This window comes from Lepidochelys olivacea, assembly GCF_965140295.1.
Source record: "Lepidochelys olivacea isolate rLepOli2 genome assembly, chromosome: 4".
Taxonomy (NCBI): Eukaryota; Metazoa; Chordata; order Testudines; family Cheloniidae; genus Lepidochelys; species Lepidochelys olivacea.
This window is the reverse complement of record NC_140414.1, coordinates 66,601,051-66,620,918: the sequence shown is the minus strand read 5'-3', so window position 1 is coordinate 66,620,918 and position 19,868 is coordinate 66,601,051. Positions and strand designations below refer to the sequence as shown.

General features: G+C 43.6%; 1 protein-coding gene across 1 annotated transcript in view; it reads left to right on the top strand.

The window, feature by feature from the left end:
- The window catches only part of DCHS2 (dachsous cadherin-related 2), a 235,147-nt gene that overhangs the window by 149,321 nt on the left and 65,958 nt on the right, over positions 1-19,868 (top strand). Inside the window, exons 4-7 of the mRNA XM_084625372.1 lie at positions 12,094-12,330; positions 14,085-15,101; positions 16,560-16,747; positions 17,563-17,662. Of these exons, the coding sequence (XP_084481498.1) occupies positions 12,094-12,330; positions 14,085-15,101; positions 16,560-16,747; positions 17,563-17,662 (1,542 nt within the window). The remainder of the gene's footprint in view (positions 1-12,093; positions 12,331-14,084; positions 15,102-16,559; positions 16,748-17,562; positions 17,663-19,868) is intronic.

Genomic DNA, 19,868 nt, shown 5'->3' with positions numbered 1-19,868 from the left:
AAGCCCCACCGAGCCCAGAGCTAAGTGAGCTCAGTGCGGATCAGCCCTCTACGCCTGGCACCTTTGAGGCTGCAAAGGACCTCATTGAGCTGTCGGCGGTGAGCCGCCTCCCATATAGGGAGAACCCTCCGGCGCCCATGCCTCGGGTGCCGTCGAGGGGTATACCGGCAATGGTGTGCCTCTCGAAGACACCATCCCGGCACCGCTCCCGGAGTTGGTCCCAGTCGAGCTCCGACTCTGCGGACTCGCACTTGCCAGTGGCCTAGAAGGAGGTTGTGGCACCGGCTGTGGGTCGACGCGAAGAAGCACCAAGAAGGGCATGCCGCTCTCCGGCACCGCCCAGAGACCGGCACCAGGAGGAGTTGAGACTTCCCTCACCAGAGGTCTCCCGCAGACGGTCCCGGTCCAGGGAAAGCTGGTACTGGTCCCGGTCCCGGGGATACCGGTACCACTCCCGGTCCCGCTCAGCCAGGAGCCGCTCCTTCTCCCGCCGGTGCCGATCGTTGGCACGGCCATGGCCTTCGCGATTGGTGTCGTCACAGTGCGGCGCCGGCTCCAGCCGCTATAGCTACCCGCACTGGGGCCCGGAAAGCAGGGACCCTCAAGGGAGCTGGCAACCTCAATGGGGGCCGTCAGGCCATTGGCCTTTCTGGACCTCCTGGGCCTATCAGGAGTTCCAAGGGGCCCCGTCCAGGGCAAGTTACTCAGTGCAGCGGTCCCGGTCTCCGCACCAACGCCAGACAGTGCTGGAGACCAGAGAGTCTGGCTCCGAGCCCGGTGCCGTCCCATGGGCTCCCATCCCGGTCTGAGCCAGAGGCCCCTACCATGGGAGATGGGGAGCAGGAGGACCAACCAGAGGGGGTGGAGCAGCAGCTAACCTCCTTGTCTTCCCCCGATGAGGCGGTGGTGGGTACAGAGGTGTCCAGCCCTCCGCCAATAGACCATAGAGCCCACCAGGAACTACTGCACAGAGTTGCCCAAAATTTGGGGTTGCAGGCCGAGGAGATGGTTGAGCAGGAGGACCCCATGGTGGACATTTTGAGCCCCGAAGGTCCATCCAGAATAGCGGTCCCGCTCATTAAGGCCATCCACTCTAACTATAAGACTATATGGCAGACCCCAGCCTCCAGCGCTCCAATGGCTAAAGGAGTAGAGCGTAAATACTTTGCCCCATCTAAGGGCTATGAGTTCCTGTTCTGCCACCCGAATCCATGCTCCCTAGTGGTTTCGACTGTGAACGAAAGGGAGCACCATGGTCAGCAGGCCCCAGCCTCTAAGGCCAAGGAGGGGAAACGCCTGGACCTTTTTGGTAGAAAGGTGTACTCATCTGGGGGCCTTCAGTTGAGGATTGCTAACCAACAGGCCAACCTCAAGAGGCACAATTTCAACTCCTGGGCAGTGGTGGGGAAGTTTAAGGACAGCCTCCCGCAAGGTTCACAACAGGAGTTCACAACCCTGGTGGACAAGGGCAAGGCAGTAGCCAAGACCTCTCTCCAGGCCTCCCTGGATTCAGCAGATGCGGTGGCTAGAACAGTCGCATCAGGGGTGCTCATGAGGCGCTCGGCATGGCTCCAGGAGTCAGGCTTGCTCCCCGAGGTCCAGAATACACTCCAGGACTTCCCCTTTGAAGGGTCCGGACTCTTCTGGGACCAGACAGACGCGAGGTTGCATAGTCTCAAGGACTCACAAGCTACGCTCAAGTCACTGGGTATGCACACCCCGGCGACCCAGAGGAAGCCCTTTAAGCCTCAGCCTCCCCCTCAACGCCAGTAGCAGCCTCGCCATAGGCATGAGCCATACTGTAGGCGAGGCAGGGATAACAGGCCAGAACCAAGGCCAGCAGAAACCTCAGCCGGGCACTAAGCCAGGCTTTTGAAGGTGCGCTTGAGGACAGCGTACCAGACCAGTCACCAGATCCGTCCCTTTGTTTCCTGAACTGCCTGTCCTGTTTCCCCCGTGCATGGTCCACCATTACATCAGACCATTGGGTATTACGCACAGTGCGGAGCGGGTACTCGCTGCAGTTCGCCTCCCTCCCCCCCTTCCCCATCTCTCTTCAGGGACCCCTTTCACGAGCATCTCCTAGAGGAGTAAGTCCACTCGCTGCTAGAGGCGGGGGCAGTAGAGGCGGTGCCTCACGGCCTAAGGGGAAAAGGGTTCTACTCCCGGTACTTCCTCATCCCCAAGGCCAAAGGGGTCCTTTGCCCAATCCTAGACCTGCACAGGCTCTACAAGTTCCTGGTCAAGGCCCAGTTCCGCATGGTCTCTGGGCACCATCATCCCTTCCCTGGATCCAGGGGACTGGTACGTTGCCCTCGACATGAAGGACGCGTACTTTCATATCGCCATCTTCCCAGCACATGGATGGTTCCTACGCTTCACCGTGGGCCAAGAACATTACCAGTTTGTGGTTTTCCCTTTCGGACTAGCCACGGCCCCAAGGGTGTTCATGAAGTGCATGGCGGTGGTGGCGGCCTTCTTACGGAGGCAGAGAATCCGGGTGTACCCGTACCTCGATGACTGGCTCCTGGCGGGCCGATCCGAGGCGGAGGTGCGGGGCCACGTGGAGGTAGCCCTGAGATTGTTCCGCAAACTGGGGCTCCTGGTCAACGTCCCCAAGTCCACGCTCGGACCCACGCAGAAAGGTCCTTGAGCAGGACCTTGTGCACCAAGGGGAGCAGTTGGCAGAGCGGTCCTCCGAGCAGTTGTTCCGTGACTCCTACCCTCCTCCAGAGGCAAGCTTGTAATTCACCTAATGTGGAATGGACGTGAACAAACACACAAAGAAAAAATGGTTACTTACTTTCTCGTAACTGTTGTTCTTTGAGATGTGTTGTTCACGTCCATTCCACCACCCACCCTCCTATCCCTCTGTCAGAGTTGCCGGCAAGAAGGAACTGGAGGGGGTCAGGCTGGCACGGGTATATATGCACGGTGCAGTGGCTCCACTTGGGAGGCCCGCCAGCCTGACAGGAGCCGCCAAGGAAAAAAGTTTCCGGTGCTCGTGCACGCAGCGCGCGCACACCTAATGTGGAATGGACGTGAACAACACATCTCGAAGAACAACAGTTACGAGAAATGTTTCAGAGTAGCAGCCGTGTTAGTCTGTATTCGCAAAAAGAAAAGGAGTACTTGTGGCACCTTAGAGACTAACCAATTTATTTGAGCATAAGCTTTCGTGAGCTACAGCTCACTTCAGTAACTATTTTTTTTTACAGTCTGGATTTCTGTCTTCAATTACAGTTGTGCAAACCCTTTAAAGCGAATAGGTTTGTATAGGCATAAATTGGGTCAGAATATAGCCCTGCAACTGGAACTTGTGATATTTTGATCACTTGTGAGCCAGAATAGAATCCAGCTCACTGACCTGTACCTGTGTTAACTCTGCTGAGCTAACAGGAGTAAAAGGTAGTAAATTTTATTAGAAGCAGAAGATAGGACTTTCCATACACACTGGGAGCCAATCTGTAAGTAAGAAGGTGCCATTTCTACATAATAATGTCTCAAAGTAGAACCACACTTTTATCTGTGTGGTCCCTGCTGGGAACTTCTGCTGCAATAAAACATTTCCTCCAGAATAGTTGTCTAACCACTACTCCATTCGCTTTCCATCATAAGCCTTTCTTCTTGGAACTGTTTTTCATAGTGGAAGGATATATTCTGTAAAATAGCAACAAAATGTGTTCCCTTTAAAAAAAATTTTTTTTTTACAACTGAAGCCATGAGTTCCAAACAACAAATGCCTGTAGTAGTAGTAATAAGCTGCTGTATTTTCTTAATGACAGAAAAGGAGAGAGTGGAAAAATATAGAACAGCGTTCCACCCCGTGACAAAGCAGAAAAGGGTTAAAAAGCTGCTCTTGGGGCAGAGCCTGAGACACAAGATATTTGTGTCACATAACTGACGGGTTGATATGAATGGATCGTTAAAGGACTGGCTAAAACCCACCCATATCAATGGAGAATCCCAAAAGACGACAAGAAACCCAAGGACTGAACAGCTGACATCTAACAACGGGAAACTCTGGCAGGCAGAATATATGACTTCAGCATGTGTCTGCAGGAGGAGGACAATGGACTGAGAGATGCCAGGAGGCTAGGGTAAGAGCTGGCCTTTGGAGAAAGACAGGAGCTCATCTGAGACTGAAGGACAGAGGGACAGAGAAAGAAGCCAAGATGGTTCCATCAAGGGTGTCCTGGGTTGGCCAGTATGAACTATGTCTTAATCTTTGCTTTTCTATGCTTCCAGTTGAGTAATAAACCCTACTCTGTTTCAAAAAGGCTGCCTGATATCATTACAACTACTTGCAGAGATGCATCAAACTCTGAAGATGGCAAAAAGTTACTGAATTGGAGCTCCATCTCCACTGGACTCACGGGCCAGATCTCACAGTGTGTAAAACGAGTGCTGGAGCCCAGAGGCTCAATCCTGGAAAAGTGGCCAATTGGCCAACCCTAAAGGAGGAGTGAAACCCCTTAGGGGCCTGGCACACTGAAGGGATTTAAACAAGGGACTGTTTAAAAGCTGGGGCTTAGCACAGCTCCTGTGATGTATGACACACCCATAATTAAATAAGTGTGAGTTCATTACTATAGCTGTCTAACCTCAGAGCTAGTATTCAATTTTATAAGGGCAGAGAGAAAGAGAAAAACTTATATAACCAAACCTAGGGCTAGAGTAAGAGCTGTCCTTACGTTCATTAACAGATTTATCAGATCATCTAGTCTGACTGCCTGTATGACACAAGCCATAAAACTTCATCATGATTAAAGCATATCTTCCAAAAAGGCATCCAGTCTTGAGTTGAAGACTTTAGGAGATAAAGAATTCGCCACCTGCCTTGAAGCATCCTTGTATGTGCTACCCAGACCTGTGGTCTAGGTGAATAGAAGTAGTGAACACTGTTATACCCATTTACGTCTCCTTCCCCAGGAGCAGGTGAGGGAGAGGAGGAGACTAGGGAATGGGCAGAACCTGGACGTCATCTCCTCTGTCTTCTGGCCAGTACAGTTGAGTTGGCATGAGGTGTGCTATACTTTGCTGCTGGTACAGATCAGCAGAAGAGACATTCTGATTCTGAGGCATTTCTCTCACAAAATCCTTTCATTGTTCCTGGAGTAGAGCAACTTACGTACCACTCTTTGCTCAGGGATGTCCTAAAGTCACAATTTATTCCTTAAAGAGCAGACATTTCAAAATTTAACACTTTCTCCAGAACCTTTTCACTCTTCACTTACATCTAACTGTATCTTAAAAAATGAAAGTGACTTTTTAACTATTCATTGGCTTATTCCACACAAAAATACCCAGTAGTGAGTTGGTCAAAATTGTAAAATATATACACTTGATCATTCCATGTGAGCTGACAGTGACAATGTTCGAAAAATTTAAAATCCATGTTTATACATTTACCCTCTCGAAACAAAAAGATAAAGACCTTTTCTTTCAAGCTACAGTTGCTCAAATTACTTCAGGAAATGCCAAACGTTTTATGTCCCTGAAATAACATTTTGCTGAGCTGTCTCACTAATTGTAAAATACAGTCATGGTCAGAAGGCAAAAAAGAAGTCAACAGAGAAGGCGGCTGCTTCTTAGAAATGGCATCTGGTAATGGGTTAGAAACTGAGCAACAATAGATTCTGAATCCATCTGTATCTTTGCTGAATTGTGCTGTGGTTTGTCACACTGGAATAAGTGTCTTCTGTTACTAGTAGAAAACATTCTTCCTTAATTTTGAGCACTCTTTAGAATATATTTTAATTATGTCAAGAGACAGTTTGTTATTATAATGTACTAACAGTATAACTGGAAAGTTGACTAAATGTAAATTTGAATATTTATAGCAATTTTAGGTATTTTCCATCCTTCTACTTAAGAAATCATTGTTCCAAATTAGTGATTCAGTTTGATGTTCCTTTTCAAGCAAATATGTTATATTTAATCCTCCTAAAGTGGTGTGACTTTAATATAATTTCCACTCTATTTGATGAAGAGCACCACCAGATTGAGACAGTGTCAATCTTGACCTCCTGATATCATTCCTAATAGATCTGTCTTGTGAGTCAGAAAATGATTAAGACAGTGCTTAGCTTAAAAAAATATGTTTTACTGAATTGCCAGAGGTGGTCTTGCCTCCACTGGTTTCCATAAAGGGCGTTGGGGCATCTTCCTAGTAGAAGTCTATTCATATATAGAACTCTCTCCATATTTACTCTGCTACATTGGTTGAGTCATTTGAGAAACTTTATACAATTACTACTACTCTGGCATTTTAACAGACTTTCCTTAATAAACTCAGGCCTGGGCTACACTACGAGTTTGTCGGCTTTAGCAGTGTTAAATCCGAATTAATCCTGCACCCGTCCACACAATTAAGCCATTTTTTCGACATAAAGGGCTCTCAAAACCGATTTCTGTACTCCTCTCCAACGAGGGGATTAGCGCTGAAATTGACATCACCATTTCGAATTAGGGTTAGTGAGGATGCAATTTGAAGGTATTGGTCTCCGGGAGCTATCCCACAGTGCACCATTGTGACCGCTCTGGACAGCACTCTGAACTCGGATGCACTGGCCAGGTGTACAGGAAAAAGCTCGGGAACTTTTGAATCTCATTTTCTGTTTGGCTAGGCGAGCTCATCAGCACAGGTGACCATGCAGAGCTCATCAGTACAGGTGACCATGCAGTTCCAGAATTGAAAAACAACTCCAGCATAGACTAAATGGGAGGTACTGGATCTGATCGCTGTATGGGGAGAGGAATCCGTGCTATCAGAACTATATTCCAAAAGGCGAAATGCCAAAACATTTCAAAAAATCTCAGAGGCCATGAGGGACAGAGGCTACATCAGGGACACAATACAGTGCCGGGCAAAACTTAAGGAGCTCAGACAAGCGTACCAGAAAATCAAAGACTCAAACAGACGCTCCGGGACAGAGCCCCAGACATGCCGCTTCTACACTGAGCTGCATGCAGTTCTAAGGGGGGCCGCCGCCACTACCCCACCCCTGTCCGTGGACTCCGAGGATGGGATACTCTCCGCCATGGCTGAGGATTTTGCAGATGGGGAAGATGACGAGGAGGAGGACAAGCTTGGGGAGAGCACACAGCACACTGTTCTCCCCGGCAGCCAGGATCTTTTTATCACCCTGACTGAAATACCCTCCCAACCCAACGAAGCCAGAGAAGGGACCTCTGGTGAGTGTACCTTTTTAAATATAATACATATTAAAAAATGCTTGCTTTTATAATGATTAAGTAGCCCTGAGGACTTGGGATGCATTCGTGGCCAGTATTGCTACTGGAAAAGTCTTTTAACGTGTCTGGGGATGGAGCGGAAATCCTCCAGGGACATCTCCCTGAAGCTCTCCTGGAGGTACTCTAAAAGCCTTTGCAGAAGGTTTCTGGGGAGAGCAGCCTTATTCCGTCCTCCATGGTAGGACACTTTACCATGCCATGCTAGTAGCAAGTAATCTGGTATCATTGCATGACAAAGCCTGGCAGTGCATGGTCCTGGTGTTTGCTGGCATTCAAGCAACATCCGTTCTTTATATGTGTTATTCTCAAGAGAGTGATATCGTTCATGGTAACCTGGTTGAAATAGGGGAATTTGATTAAGGGGACATTCAGAGGTGGCCATTCCTACTGGGCTGTTTGCCTGTGGCTGAAAATAAAACCTCCCCGCAATTAGCCATGCAGTGGGAGGGGCGGCCATTAGCTCTGAGCTGTTTGCATTTGGCTGGCAGGGATCTTCCCTGATACCAGCCAGGTGGTGGGGGGAGGGGAAAAGCGATCATCCCAGAGGATTGGATGGGGGGAGGGGGTTAGTTTGGTTTCTGCTGCTGTACATTAACAGGAAAACTGCAGCAGTAAATGGCCAACTCAACGGGCTTTGCTTGATATGGGAAAGGAGGGGGCTGCTGTTATGAAGGTTGCAGAAGCCAAAAGACTATGGCTTACCATGGCTGCCTGCAAGCCGAGTTCTGTTGCCTGGCCCTGAGTGTGTGATCTCTAACACCAAAGCCGCAGGCACTCAATATAAGATGCAAAATGCGACCTTGTACCAAAATCACATGTGCTATGCAATGTGAATAGTGTTGTTCACTGTGAAAGAGTATAGCCATTGTTCTGTCAAATGTATCTTTTTAAATACTTCACTCCCTTTTTTCCTCCAGCAACTGCAAATGTTTCAAGCCTCCCTCCTCTGTCCCAGAGGCTATTTCAGATAAGGCGGCGAAAAAAACGCACGCGCGATGAAATGTTCTCTGAGCTCATGCAGTTGTCCAGCACTGACAGAGCTGTGTAGAGGGACACAATAGCAGAGTACAGGACAGTAGCCGATGAATGTGAGGAGAGGTGGCGGCAGGAAGATCAGAGGAGGCATGAGGAAATGCTGGGGATACTGTGGGATCAAATGGACATGCTCCGGCGTCTGGTGGAGGTTCATGAATGGCAGCAGGATCACAGACTGCCGCTGCAGGCCCTGCTTAACCGTGCTCCCTCCTCCCCAAGTTCCATAGCCTCCTCACCCAGACGCCCAAGAACGCGGTGTGGGAGGCTCCGGGCACCCAACCACTCCACCCCAGTGGAGAGCCCAAGCAACAGAAGGCTGGCATTCAACAAGTTCTGTTTGTAGCCCCACCACAGTTAGGGAATCCCATTGCAGCAAAGCTATCCACTATGATCTGCGCATTTCTCAGAGTCAGTACCTTTGATAGCAGCAGCTCAGTGATTGCGTTGGCTACTTGCATCACAGCAACCCCCACAGTAGATTTGCCCACTCCTAATTATTACCAACTTGACCGGTAGCTGTCTGGCATTACAAGCTTCCACAGGGCTATTGCCACTCACTTGTGAACTGTGAGGGCTGCTCTCATCTTGGTATTCTTGCACTTCAGGGCAGGGGAAAGCAAGTCACAAAGTTCAGATGTGTAAGGGCACTTCCATGGAACTTTGTGACGAAACTTAAAAGGGAAATGACCTGGCTGAGTCACTCCCATGTTTGCCCAGGCGCCCCGACCTCATCGAGGTCGGTTAAAAGAGCACCCTGGACTATGTCGACGACAGCTAGCAGTCATACTGCAGTGTCTGCTGCCAAAAGCAATGCAGTACCACGTCTGCCAGCACCCAGGAGACATACGGTGACGGTTAGCTGAGCGGGCTCCATGCTTACCGTGGTATGGCGTCTGCACAAGTAACTCAAGAAAAAAGGCACAAAACGATTGTCTGCCCTTGCTTTCACGGAGGGAGGGAGGAAAGGGGGGCCTGATGAGTACCCAGAACCACCCGTGACAATGTTCTAGCCCCATCAGGTACTGGAATTTCTACCCAGAATTCAAATGGGTGGTGGAGACTGCGGGAACTGTGGGATAGCTACCCACAGTGCAACGCTCCGGAAGTCGACGGTTGTCTCAGTACTGTGGACACACTCCACCGACTACATGCACTTAGAGCATTTGTGTGGGGACACACACAATCGACAGTATAAAAACGCTCTTTACAAAACCGACTTCTGTAAATTCAACCTAATTTTGTAGTGTAGACAAGGCCTCATATTTAATCTCAATGAACAATGTCCTAAAAAATCTTAAATTTGACTATCAATTTTCTTGTTCAAAATTGTACTTATTTAAGGACAGACAGGCAGAAATGGGTTTCCTTCTACCCATTGATCAGTCATTCTCAAAACATGAGAGGAAAAAGGAGGACACATAGTCTCATGAATAAACAGAACACTTTTGCTTCCTCCTTAGAATCTCAAAATGACAGAGTGATGGGGAAGAGAGAAAAATCAAAGTGCAGCTTCATATAGAAACTGGAGTGAGTGCTACCAAATCAGTGTCTATGTAGCTGAAGTGAGACTGCCTTCTCCACAGCTGTAAATATAATGGTCATGTTGGTGGAAAAGGAAGAAAGAGATTAAAAACACAAAGAAGAAGGAGGAGGACAAAAGAGACAAGAGGAAGGCGAAGAGAAAGAGAGTTAAATGGGAGGAAAATAATTTTTAACCAAGTCGTTTATCAAATAATGTATTATACATCGACTAAAGATAGGAATTTGGTTTTGGTTCTGTTGATGTGCGTTCATTGTAGGCAGACATCTTTAAACAGCATAATCTGGATATTGATATGTGCTAGGTTTATAGGTTTCCCCCTTGCCTGTGATCATCTCTTGCTCCTAATGTAGACTTTTAAATTAACTGTGACAGAAGAAAAATAAGGAAGATATTGAAGTAAAGTAGAATGCCCCCAAAAAGGGGATAAGGGAAGAAACTCTAAAATGTTCCAAAATAAATAACTAAAATTGGCCAACTATCATTTAAACAGCTAGCGTCAAAGCAGGATACCATGTGCATTTGATATCTCCCATCCTTCATTCAGTTATGTGTGAAAACAAATTCTCAGATGACTTTGGAGGAACTCTGTTGCTTGACTAAAAAGGGGCTGAATCTCATTTACACTGTATTGCTCCAACAGAATAAAGGGGTCTTAAAGGGGCTTAGATGTAAATGAGAATCAGAGTTGAACTGAAATAGACTTGTGACTTTTTCTGAGTTTCATCAGTTATATTGAATACCACTAAAACCAATAATTAAGGCAGAATATGTACAGAATATGATATATACCACACGATATATGCATTTAAAACATTTTAAATATTAAAACCAGCTATCCATATCAACAGCGCTAAAGCATTCTAAAACATAATTACTGTGCCATTATTCCATGTCTCAGATGGTCAAAGCCACTTGATGTTTGGTCTTGTGCCTCACAATGTACCTGTATGCAATTTATGATGCAGCAAACATGTCCTGATGCACTTTCTTGCTCTATCATACTGTACTGTAGAGTGCACTTCCCTGGATCTTTTGGTATTTCCATTCACTTCATGTACACTACAGGCCTCTGTGCACTGTAAGGGTTAATCCGTTTATTTTTGTTGTTGCTTCTTAATTCAGAAATCCTGACTGTTCTTGAAAAGGACAAGTGGCCAATATTAAATCTTACGGAAGAATTACAAGTATTGATTTTGGAGAATCACTCTAGTCCTATATGAACATCTTCGAGAGAGTCATATTTAAATATAACCATTATTACTGAGATTCTGAACTCTTGACTCATGAAAGCTCCCTTTAAAATCAAGAGGAGTTTTGACTGTGTAAGGCGGGAGCATGGACCCCAAAAGAAGACTCTATGCCCATGCTACTGCCTTTTACATTGGAAGTGCTGCTAAAGTTCAAGGTTGTTTCTGTAGTTATATGTAGACTATATGAGAATTAACAAAAACATGATACATGTAATTATTCAAGCAGTCAGAATAAAATACATTTAGAGATATTCATCCCATTCATCTGAGTTAAATGCTGAAAATGAATTTGTTTTGAGGAATGCTGCTCCCAAAGACAGCTGCTATGGACAAGGCACTGCATTACCCTTTCAAAGAGGCAGAAATTATAGCAGTTATTTCTTTTGCTTTAAGCAAAAGAGTAAATTGGTAACATTTTGCCAGTTCAACAGATCTCATAAATTGCTAGTTAAGGATGCCCTTCCCTTAAGCTATGATCAGCCAGTAAGTGATTGCTGTCATGATGTCCACCACAGGTCCCACAGACTTGTGTTTTGTGGCTTTAACTTGTATTTGTTTGGGAAGTTTTGTGAATAGACTGTCATTGTTGCCATTCTGAAGTGGAATGAACTTTCCTGATAGTGAAGTGGAATTAATCTCTTACCATTAATAAAGTTATTTTTTCCCTAATTCACTTCCAGAGTTGTTAGTATTGTTATTGGTCAAACTCTGGTCTCCTTGATACTGCTGTAAGTTCAGAGTTACTCCACTGAAATCACTGAAGTTGTTCTGGATTTATGCCAGTGTAACTGAAAGCAGAATTTGGCATGGTTACTTCAAATGCATCTACATTGCTATTTATGAAATCACAATAAGGGAATATGTAACAGTCTGCTTCCTGCCATATTTAAGTTCCACCCTTCTCCCACTTTTGGGGTGCACTCTGAGAATGTTTTATGTTTTACTAAAACTTGGTGTAGGATTCCATGAACTCAGTGTCTTCATTATTAATTTTTTCTGTATTTTCAGGAATTATTTACTTGATATCAACTCTCAGTCATTTGGATCATACCATGATGTTCTTGACTGTTTCTGCACGGGATGGAGGTGGCCTTACCTCTGTTGTTAATGCATCCGTCACAGTAAACATCCTCCAGACCACTTTGGCACCAGCTATATTTGAGAGGTCACGGTATACCTTTTCTGTTCCTGAAGATATCCCTGAAGGCAGCCCTGTTGGAACTGTAAAAGCCAGAGAGCCTTTAAGTAAGTTGTCCTCTTAGATTGCATTCAGACAGATTACAACACGTTCTAATTGTAACTGGTACAGAAACATATGAAAAAGATCTCTCTCTTTTAGCTCATCATTTTTTAAAATGTGTCAAACATACTAGTAGGCTGGTGGACTCAATCACCCAGCTGTGGAAAAAATCAGCCGCACCGAGATCAGTTCATAGTCCTTGCCTCAGTGATCTCTGTATTGTCCAACACGCAAAAAAGGAAATGTCGAGTGAGAACGCAAAATAATAGTCCTGTTTCTAACATAATCTGTGGGACCCTTTGGCATCTTAGTAGTCAGAGCCTCCACCCAGCATAGGTGAATTTGCGGAGTGTCTCACCCCCTCGTAGTCGTCCACTGCAGTTACAGGAGTGTTTTCCCAACTCTCTCCTGGAGGTTCCCTCTGAGAATTGAGACCCACATTTATATTCCTGCCTGGTAATCATCAGACCCAGTCACCTGATGCTGGCCAACTGGGTCAGATGATTCTCTGCACCTGCCTGCCAGGCTTCTCTCCACAACAGGAATAACCAGGCTGTAAAAAGAACAGTTCACCATTACAATACTATATACAAGAAGTATGCTTAAGTTTACAATTGGATCCCCTTTGTATGCCTTTAGAACATAGATTCCCAAACTGTGGTCCATGGAGCACTTCTTGGTGGTCTGTGGTGAGCTGGTAGGTCACATGGGGTACTGCTTCCACCCTAATTGGTCCACACTGAAAAAGTTAACAAATCCCGGTATTAGAGCAATAGTAAGGTGCAACTCTTTGAGGGAATCTAGACAACTTGTTGCCTCAAAAACTGTTTTCCCAAATCAAATGGCGAAATCCTGGTGATCTTATAATGTTTTTCTAAATCTATTTTATTCTTTATTTTCTTAGAGGAAAAGGCTCAAATCCTGCTACATTCTTTATAGCTGCAGAAGACCCTAACTGGGCAGCTCTGGTGTGGCTCTTCTGCAGATCATTGTGGAGGCAGGATTTGGGAATCTCGCAAAAGGAATCCAAATACCATGTTTGTGATGGAGTTCTACATATAAGGAAGCAGGGGCAAGGGCTTTGGATAGATTTGTGAGTACATCAATCCACCGCCTTTCTCCCCCATGGAAGGACAGTGTATTGGCTGCAGGTGTCCTGCCAGGGCTAAAGTAGTGCCCAGGGAGTGGCTCTGCTAATGTTCTGTGGTCCTGTGGAAAAGGATGGGAAAGAATATTAAGCTGTAGTGGAATATTTAATGATCTTGGACGTAGTAAAAGTACATTTAGAGAAAAACTCAATGAAATACAATTCTTTTAATGTATTGCCATGTATCTCAGTTCTTGCTGTAGTGAATTTCAGCTTATAGTGAAATTGTTCTGTTAAAAATGGCATAATTATTGGAGGGTTTCACTATATTTTATATAACGAGAAGAAAATGAGAGAGCAATGACATTTTCTCTATAAAGGTTTATCATACCAGGGAGTTGAAAATCAAACATCTCATAAATGGACAAAATAGATGCAGTCAAATGCAGCCTGTATAGTATTCATTTTATTGAAGGGCTCCAGGGACATGAGCAAGAAAACATAAAGAGCTCAGGAAAGAAAAACATCTGTAAAGGGGATTTCATTTTTTCAGCTGATTCTAACAACATTGCAGCATATTCTTCACAGATGTTCTTTAGTGTATTGTATTAAACACTCATATTATCAGTTGCTTATTTTTTTTACATCGGTTGTTTTTGTTCCCACTTGTAGATACTTTAGAAGTGATCTCTTACAAAATTTCCTCCGGTGATCCTTATGGAAGATTCTCTATTGACCCTCAGTTTGGAATCATTCTCACCAAAAAGCAGCTGGACCATGAAACTCAGTCTCTCATTGTGCTTACTGTCCAGTCGCAGTTGGGCAGCTCCGCTGTCTACAGTAGCACCCAGGTCAATATATCTGTGATTGATGTCAATGACAATCCTCCAGTATTTCTTACAGAATTTGATAAGATAACTATATCTCATAGTACAGTACCTGGCACAGCTCTGTACATTGCTCATGCAGAAGATAAAGACAGTGGGCTAAATGGGGTAATCAAATATACTATTGCAAACAGGCAGTCAAATGCATTTACCATTGATCCAAGCCTTGGGGTGGTATATCTCACCAGGACTCTGTTCACAGATAAGCAGCATGAATATGCTCTGCACATAACTGCTGAAGATTACGGAACTCCTCCACTGAGTTCTTTGATAATACTGACAGTGATTGTTGAAGAGCAAAAGATGGGCACCACCTTGACTTTTGAAAACTTGGTGTATCAAGTGGAAGTCAGTGAGACTTCTTCACTGGATGCCAAAATTCTACAAGTACAAGCCCACACACAAGTTCCACAGCACACTGCCTCACAGATGGTGTACTCCCTGGAGCCTAGCACAGATTCTGCTGCATTTGGAATTGACCCTGTCACTGGCTGGATTTACCTCCGGAAGTATCTGAACTATGAATTTACACAGATGTACAATTTTAGAGCCTTTGTCAGCAGCCCAGAGGACAGCTCAGGGCAAAATGCGAGTACATCAGTAATTGTTAATGTCCTGGATGAAAATGACAATTCCCCGATGTTCATGCGTGATCTTTATTTTTTTGAAATTGAGGAAAGTCCAGTTCCCCGAGGTGTGGTTGGTACCATCACAGCAGTTGACAGAGACTCAGGAAGAAATGGACAGCTTTCCTATTTCCTCTTGTCAGATGGAAAGTTTTTCAAGATTAATTCCAACACAGGTAGCATGTTATGAGTTGTAATCTCCCCGTTATTTCTTTTAGAAAGAAGTCTTCCTCTAAAGGAATTAATGTAATGTGTGAAGTCCAGGAACTGTCATGTCTCTCTTGGGTGGGCGTACGCATAATTAATACGCATAATTCAGAGCCTCAAAAAGTTGGGATGGAATAATCAATGAAGAATAGGATAACCTAGAGGGTTTGTTTTTTCACTCTCAACTCAGTCATAGCTTTTCTTTGCTTACTCATTCATAAGTCTGTGTTTGACCTTAGAAAATTTGGGAGTATTAAATAATAGCTTCAATAAATCATATGAAAAATTCCTAGTTGTCTAGTGGTCAAGTAAGGTTGAAAAGAAATGATCAGCGAGAAACAAGAATGAAAGGAATAGTGACATTTTAAAGGGAGCACATTTGTGAAAATCTTGAATAGTATATGTTAAAACTGTGAATTGAAGATATCAGTAGTGTTGCAAAAAGAAAATTGTCTCAGAAAAGTTATGCACTGTAAAATGAATCCCAAAATGTTCTCAGTGATAACCATTATCTCCAGTATGTTTTCGTAGTGTAGAATAAAATACTGAGAGTCATGCAGAAAGGAAGCCTTTAAGAAACACAGGTACTGTGAATATGCTGACTAGCAAGAGATTGCTGTTGCAAGACACATCTGCAATGTGAGATTCCACCACGTAAAATGGTGTATAACCAGGGGTCAAAGGGCCCTTCTAGATACTTTGGAAATGTGACATCTCAAAATAAAACTACTGTTTCAAAGTAAAGTCTTGTATAATAAGCTTATGAAAGTTCAAAGGTAAACAAAGAGAGGGAGACAAGTAACAGAGAAAGTCTTAAAATGTATAATATAAGTTCATCTGTCTGAAAAATAGGGACACTCAAAATCCTCAGATAAATGTGAGTGCACTTGAGCAGCTGTCCGGAAGCTTGTATTAAATTTGACCCCTGGAATCTCCAGCCTCAGAGTACGGTGAAGATTAGGTTTGCTGATCATGAGAGAGACTCTGTGTTGAGCTTCCTAACTCTGAAGCACAGTGAAGATAAGGTCAGCAGTTAAAGTCTGCACTTCAGGTTCTCCAATCTGGGATACAATAAGAGAGGGTCAGATTTCTCCTTTAAAATAGCCAGCCTGCACAGTTGGCTAATATTGTTTCATTGTGCGAGTTTCTGGGATCCAGAGTACAGTGAAGAGTGTAGTATGACCCTGGGGTATATAAGTAAACTTTGATTAACTAGGTGTTTTTGTGGAATGAAGTTTAGTAAACTGGGATAATATTCTCTATACTGTAGTAGGTATATCAAATGACGCAAGCAGTTGGTTTAAACTCTGCATATTTCTATTAATTTTATACAGTCTATTAAGATTTCACTAATACAGTGAATACACTAATTCAGTGCCTTTTCCCCCTTTTTTAAAATTGTTTTGTTTTGTTTTTTGGTCCAACAGGTGAAATTATAAACTGGGTTGCATTAGACCACGAGCAGCAAACTCACCATCGATTGATCGTACTAGTGACTGACCACGGTGCTCCCCGGCGTAATGCCACAACAACTGCATATATCTTAGTTGCTGACCTCAATGATAATCAGCCTTACTTCCCTCAGATTCCATCTGGAAAAGAAGTAACCTTCAAGGTTTGTAGTAACTGTTTCAGTGATTTTCTAATCTGGTCAATCATAGGAGTGCAGGATTTGTTTTGAGCACCATCTTGTGGCAAAAAGCTTGAATTGTAAATGAGACTTCCTTCCAAAGCTCAGTTCACACACCACAGTGTTGTGAAATACATGTGCTCTGAGTGCTACATGGACATTATTAAATCAAGTGTATTCTCTCAGTAAGACATGTCTTTTATTCCATGTGAAAGTTACATTGCCTGTTTCCCCTAGCATGACCTAAACGAACAGCGTATTCAGATTCAATTAACAGCCTGACATTTTAGGGTCAGTATCAAATAAACAACTTTTTAAAGAAAATTACTTCTAATGTATTAGTTGCTTTTTATTATGGTATTAAATATCATAGGGCAAAAATTGGGTAAGGCATTCAAGATTTGGCTTCATGTATCATATGGGCAATGTGAATGTATGAACAGTTGGACTTGAACTGTTTCAGGACCATTAGGAGCTGAAGATTGTACTGGTATTTTCTTTAAATTTTGCATCTCATGTTTTACTTATGCTCTCAGAAACAAGAGATATTAATAATTTCTGTAGAGAAGAGACATGCGGACAAATGAACTTCATTGGAGATTTGCTAGAAATGTATTAATTTAGCAGTATCTCTGAAATGTAGCTTATTTTCACTGACTGTAGCCATTTCTAGAATGGAAAGTGCTCCTACTATATAAGTACTGAAGTTAACTGTTTTGTGGTGTATGAATTCAATTATGACGCATTAATGTCCTTTATAATATGTAAAGTGCTCTTGTAAACACATTGTTTAATGGCAGGTTTTGGAAGGACAGCCAGAAGGTACACTTGTCACCACTGTGTTTGCAAAGGACCTTGATTTTGGAAACAATGGTGTAGTGTTATATTCAATATTGTCAGGTAAGAATTTATAATTATTGTGCCCAATAGAAAGTGTATTAAAATAATGATGGGTCTAAGGGAGCCGCTACACATACAGAGTCTGGTTCCTGTTTACACTGAGGCTCAATTAGATAACTCTGGCAGTGAAAAGGGGCCTTGAAGTGAGACTATGTTTACAACCACTTTTGAGCTCCTTTTACGCTGCCATAGCAGAGCCCTCTGTATAAGTAATAATCAGGGTACCATATGACAAATAGGTCATACCAAAATGATCGCGGAGGCATGAGCAGCTAGCTTCCTTCCCATCATCCTCTGCCTCTTCACAGGGGTTTACTTGCTCCTATGACAAGTCACAGAATCTTCAGTTAAAAACTGCAGCTTTCCCAAGAGTAGGACCATAATCATCCAACAGCACATACAGTACAGAGTTTGTCATTATGAGCAACTCTTCAACATCTCAATGGAAAAATGATCTCCTCTTTCCCATGACCAACTGAAAATCTTCCTGCTATAGGAACAGTTCATGACAGCCTGAGACAGGCATCATAAGAACATAAGAGCAGCCATACTGGATCAGACCAAAGGTCCGTCTAGCCCAGTAGCCTGTCTTCCTACAACGGTCAATGCCAGGTGCCCCAAAGGAAATTAATAGAACAGGTATCATCAAATGATCCATCCCCTGTCACCCATTCTCAGCTCCTGGCAATCAGAGGCTAGGGACACCATCCCTGCCCATCCTGATGAATAGCCATTGATGGACCTATCCTCTATGAACTTACCTAGTTCTTTTTTGAACTCTGTTATAGACTTGGTCTTTACAACATCCTCTGGCAAAGAGTTCCACAGACCAACTGTGCATTGTGTGAAAAAATAGTTCCTTTTGTTTGTTTTAAACCTGTTGCCTATTAATTTCATTTGGTGACCCCTAGTTCTTGTGTTATGAGAAGGAGTAAATAATACTTCCTTATTTACTTTCTCCATACCAGTCATGATTTTGTAGACCTCAATCATATCCCCCCTTAATGGTCTCTTTTCCAAACTGAAAAGTCCCAGTCTTATTAATCCCTCCTCATACGGAAGCCGTTCCGTACTCTCTAATAATTTTTTTTGCCCTTTTCTGAACCTTTTCCAATTCCAGTATATCTTTTTGGAGATGGGGTGATCACGTCTGCATGCAGTATTCAAGATGTGGGTGTACCATGGATTTATTATCAAAAGATAATCTGAGCAAACGATGAGGCTTGTGTTTTTTAGCTCAGTTTTTACCCTTTGTTTGGCAATATGTGTGTCTGATATTGTTTGGCAACATAAAAATCCCCCAGAACTCCTACACATAGGAGATGGAATAGGCCTTAGGACCTGATTCTGACTCCAGTGAAATCGATGACAAAGATCTCCTACACTTCAACAGGAGAAAGATGGACCCATTAGTGCTAATCAGAGATAAAGATGTGTTCTTGTCTGTCTGTGTCATACATAAAATAAGAAGAGACCATCTAAACAATGAGAAAAACATGGCAGTTCCCTTGGCTATACCACATTATTTGTTCAAGACTGCAAAACCTGTTAAGAATAAAACTTTATTTCTGAAAAACTGTCAGTAAGGCGTTCACATCAGAATTCCGTAACGTTATTTTTTATACCCTGCTTTGTTTCACAGGATTTAAGGAGTCAATGTCTTTCATGCTTAATATTTTAAATCTGTAATAATTGACACATAAGACAAACATTTGATTGAATACAGGCTATGCAAGAAAACGGCTCTGATGTTTCCATCTGAGTTCTACAGTTTCTCATCTGTCATCTTTGCTTAGCTAGAGCTCAGACCCATGCCTCAGTCAGTTTAGACTTGTCAGTCTTATTTGTCACTTCAGAGTAAAGAACCAAAACTAAAGTATCATAAAACTAAATTACATCTCACTCTTAAGGAGAAAGGGAGGAAGTAATACCTTCATGGCAAGGCAGAGGTTACTTGTTATTATGAGCTATATTCCCGGTATTTTCATGCACTATACTTGCAATTGTAGGAGGAAAACACCATAACCTCCATAAGGGCCCAGATGTTAAATCTGCTCTCTCCCACCAACAGACACTTTTTAAAATTAAATTTTTACAGCTGGATTGAAAATATTTCCGTTGTAATGTATTTGTGTAATAAGAATCAACAGTTTTTATTAATCTGAAGGTTGGTTTTTATTGCATCTGTTTCTCTGAAATAATACAA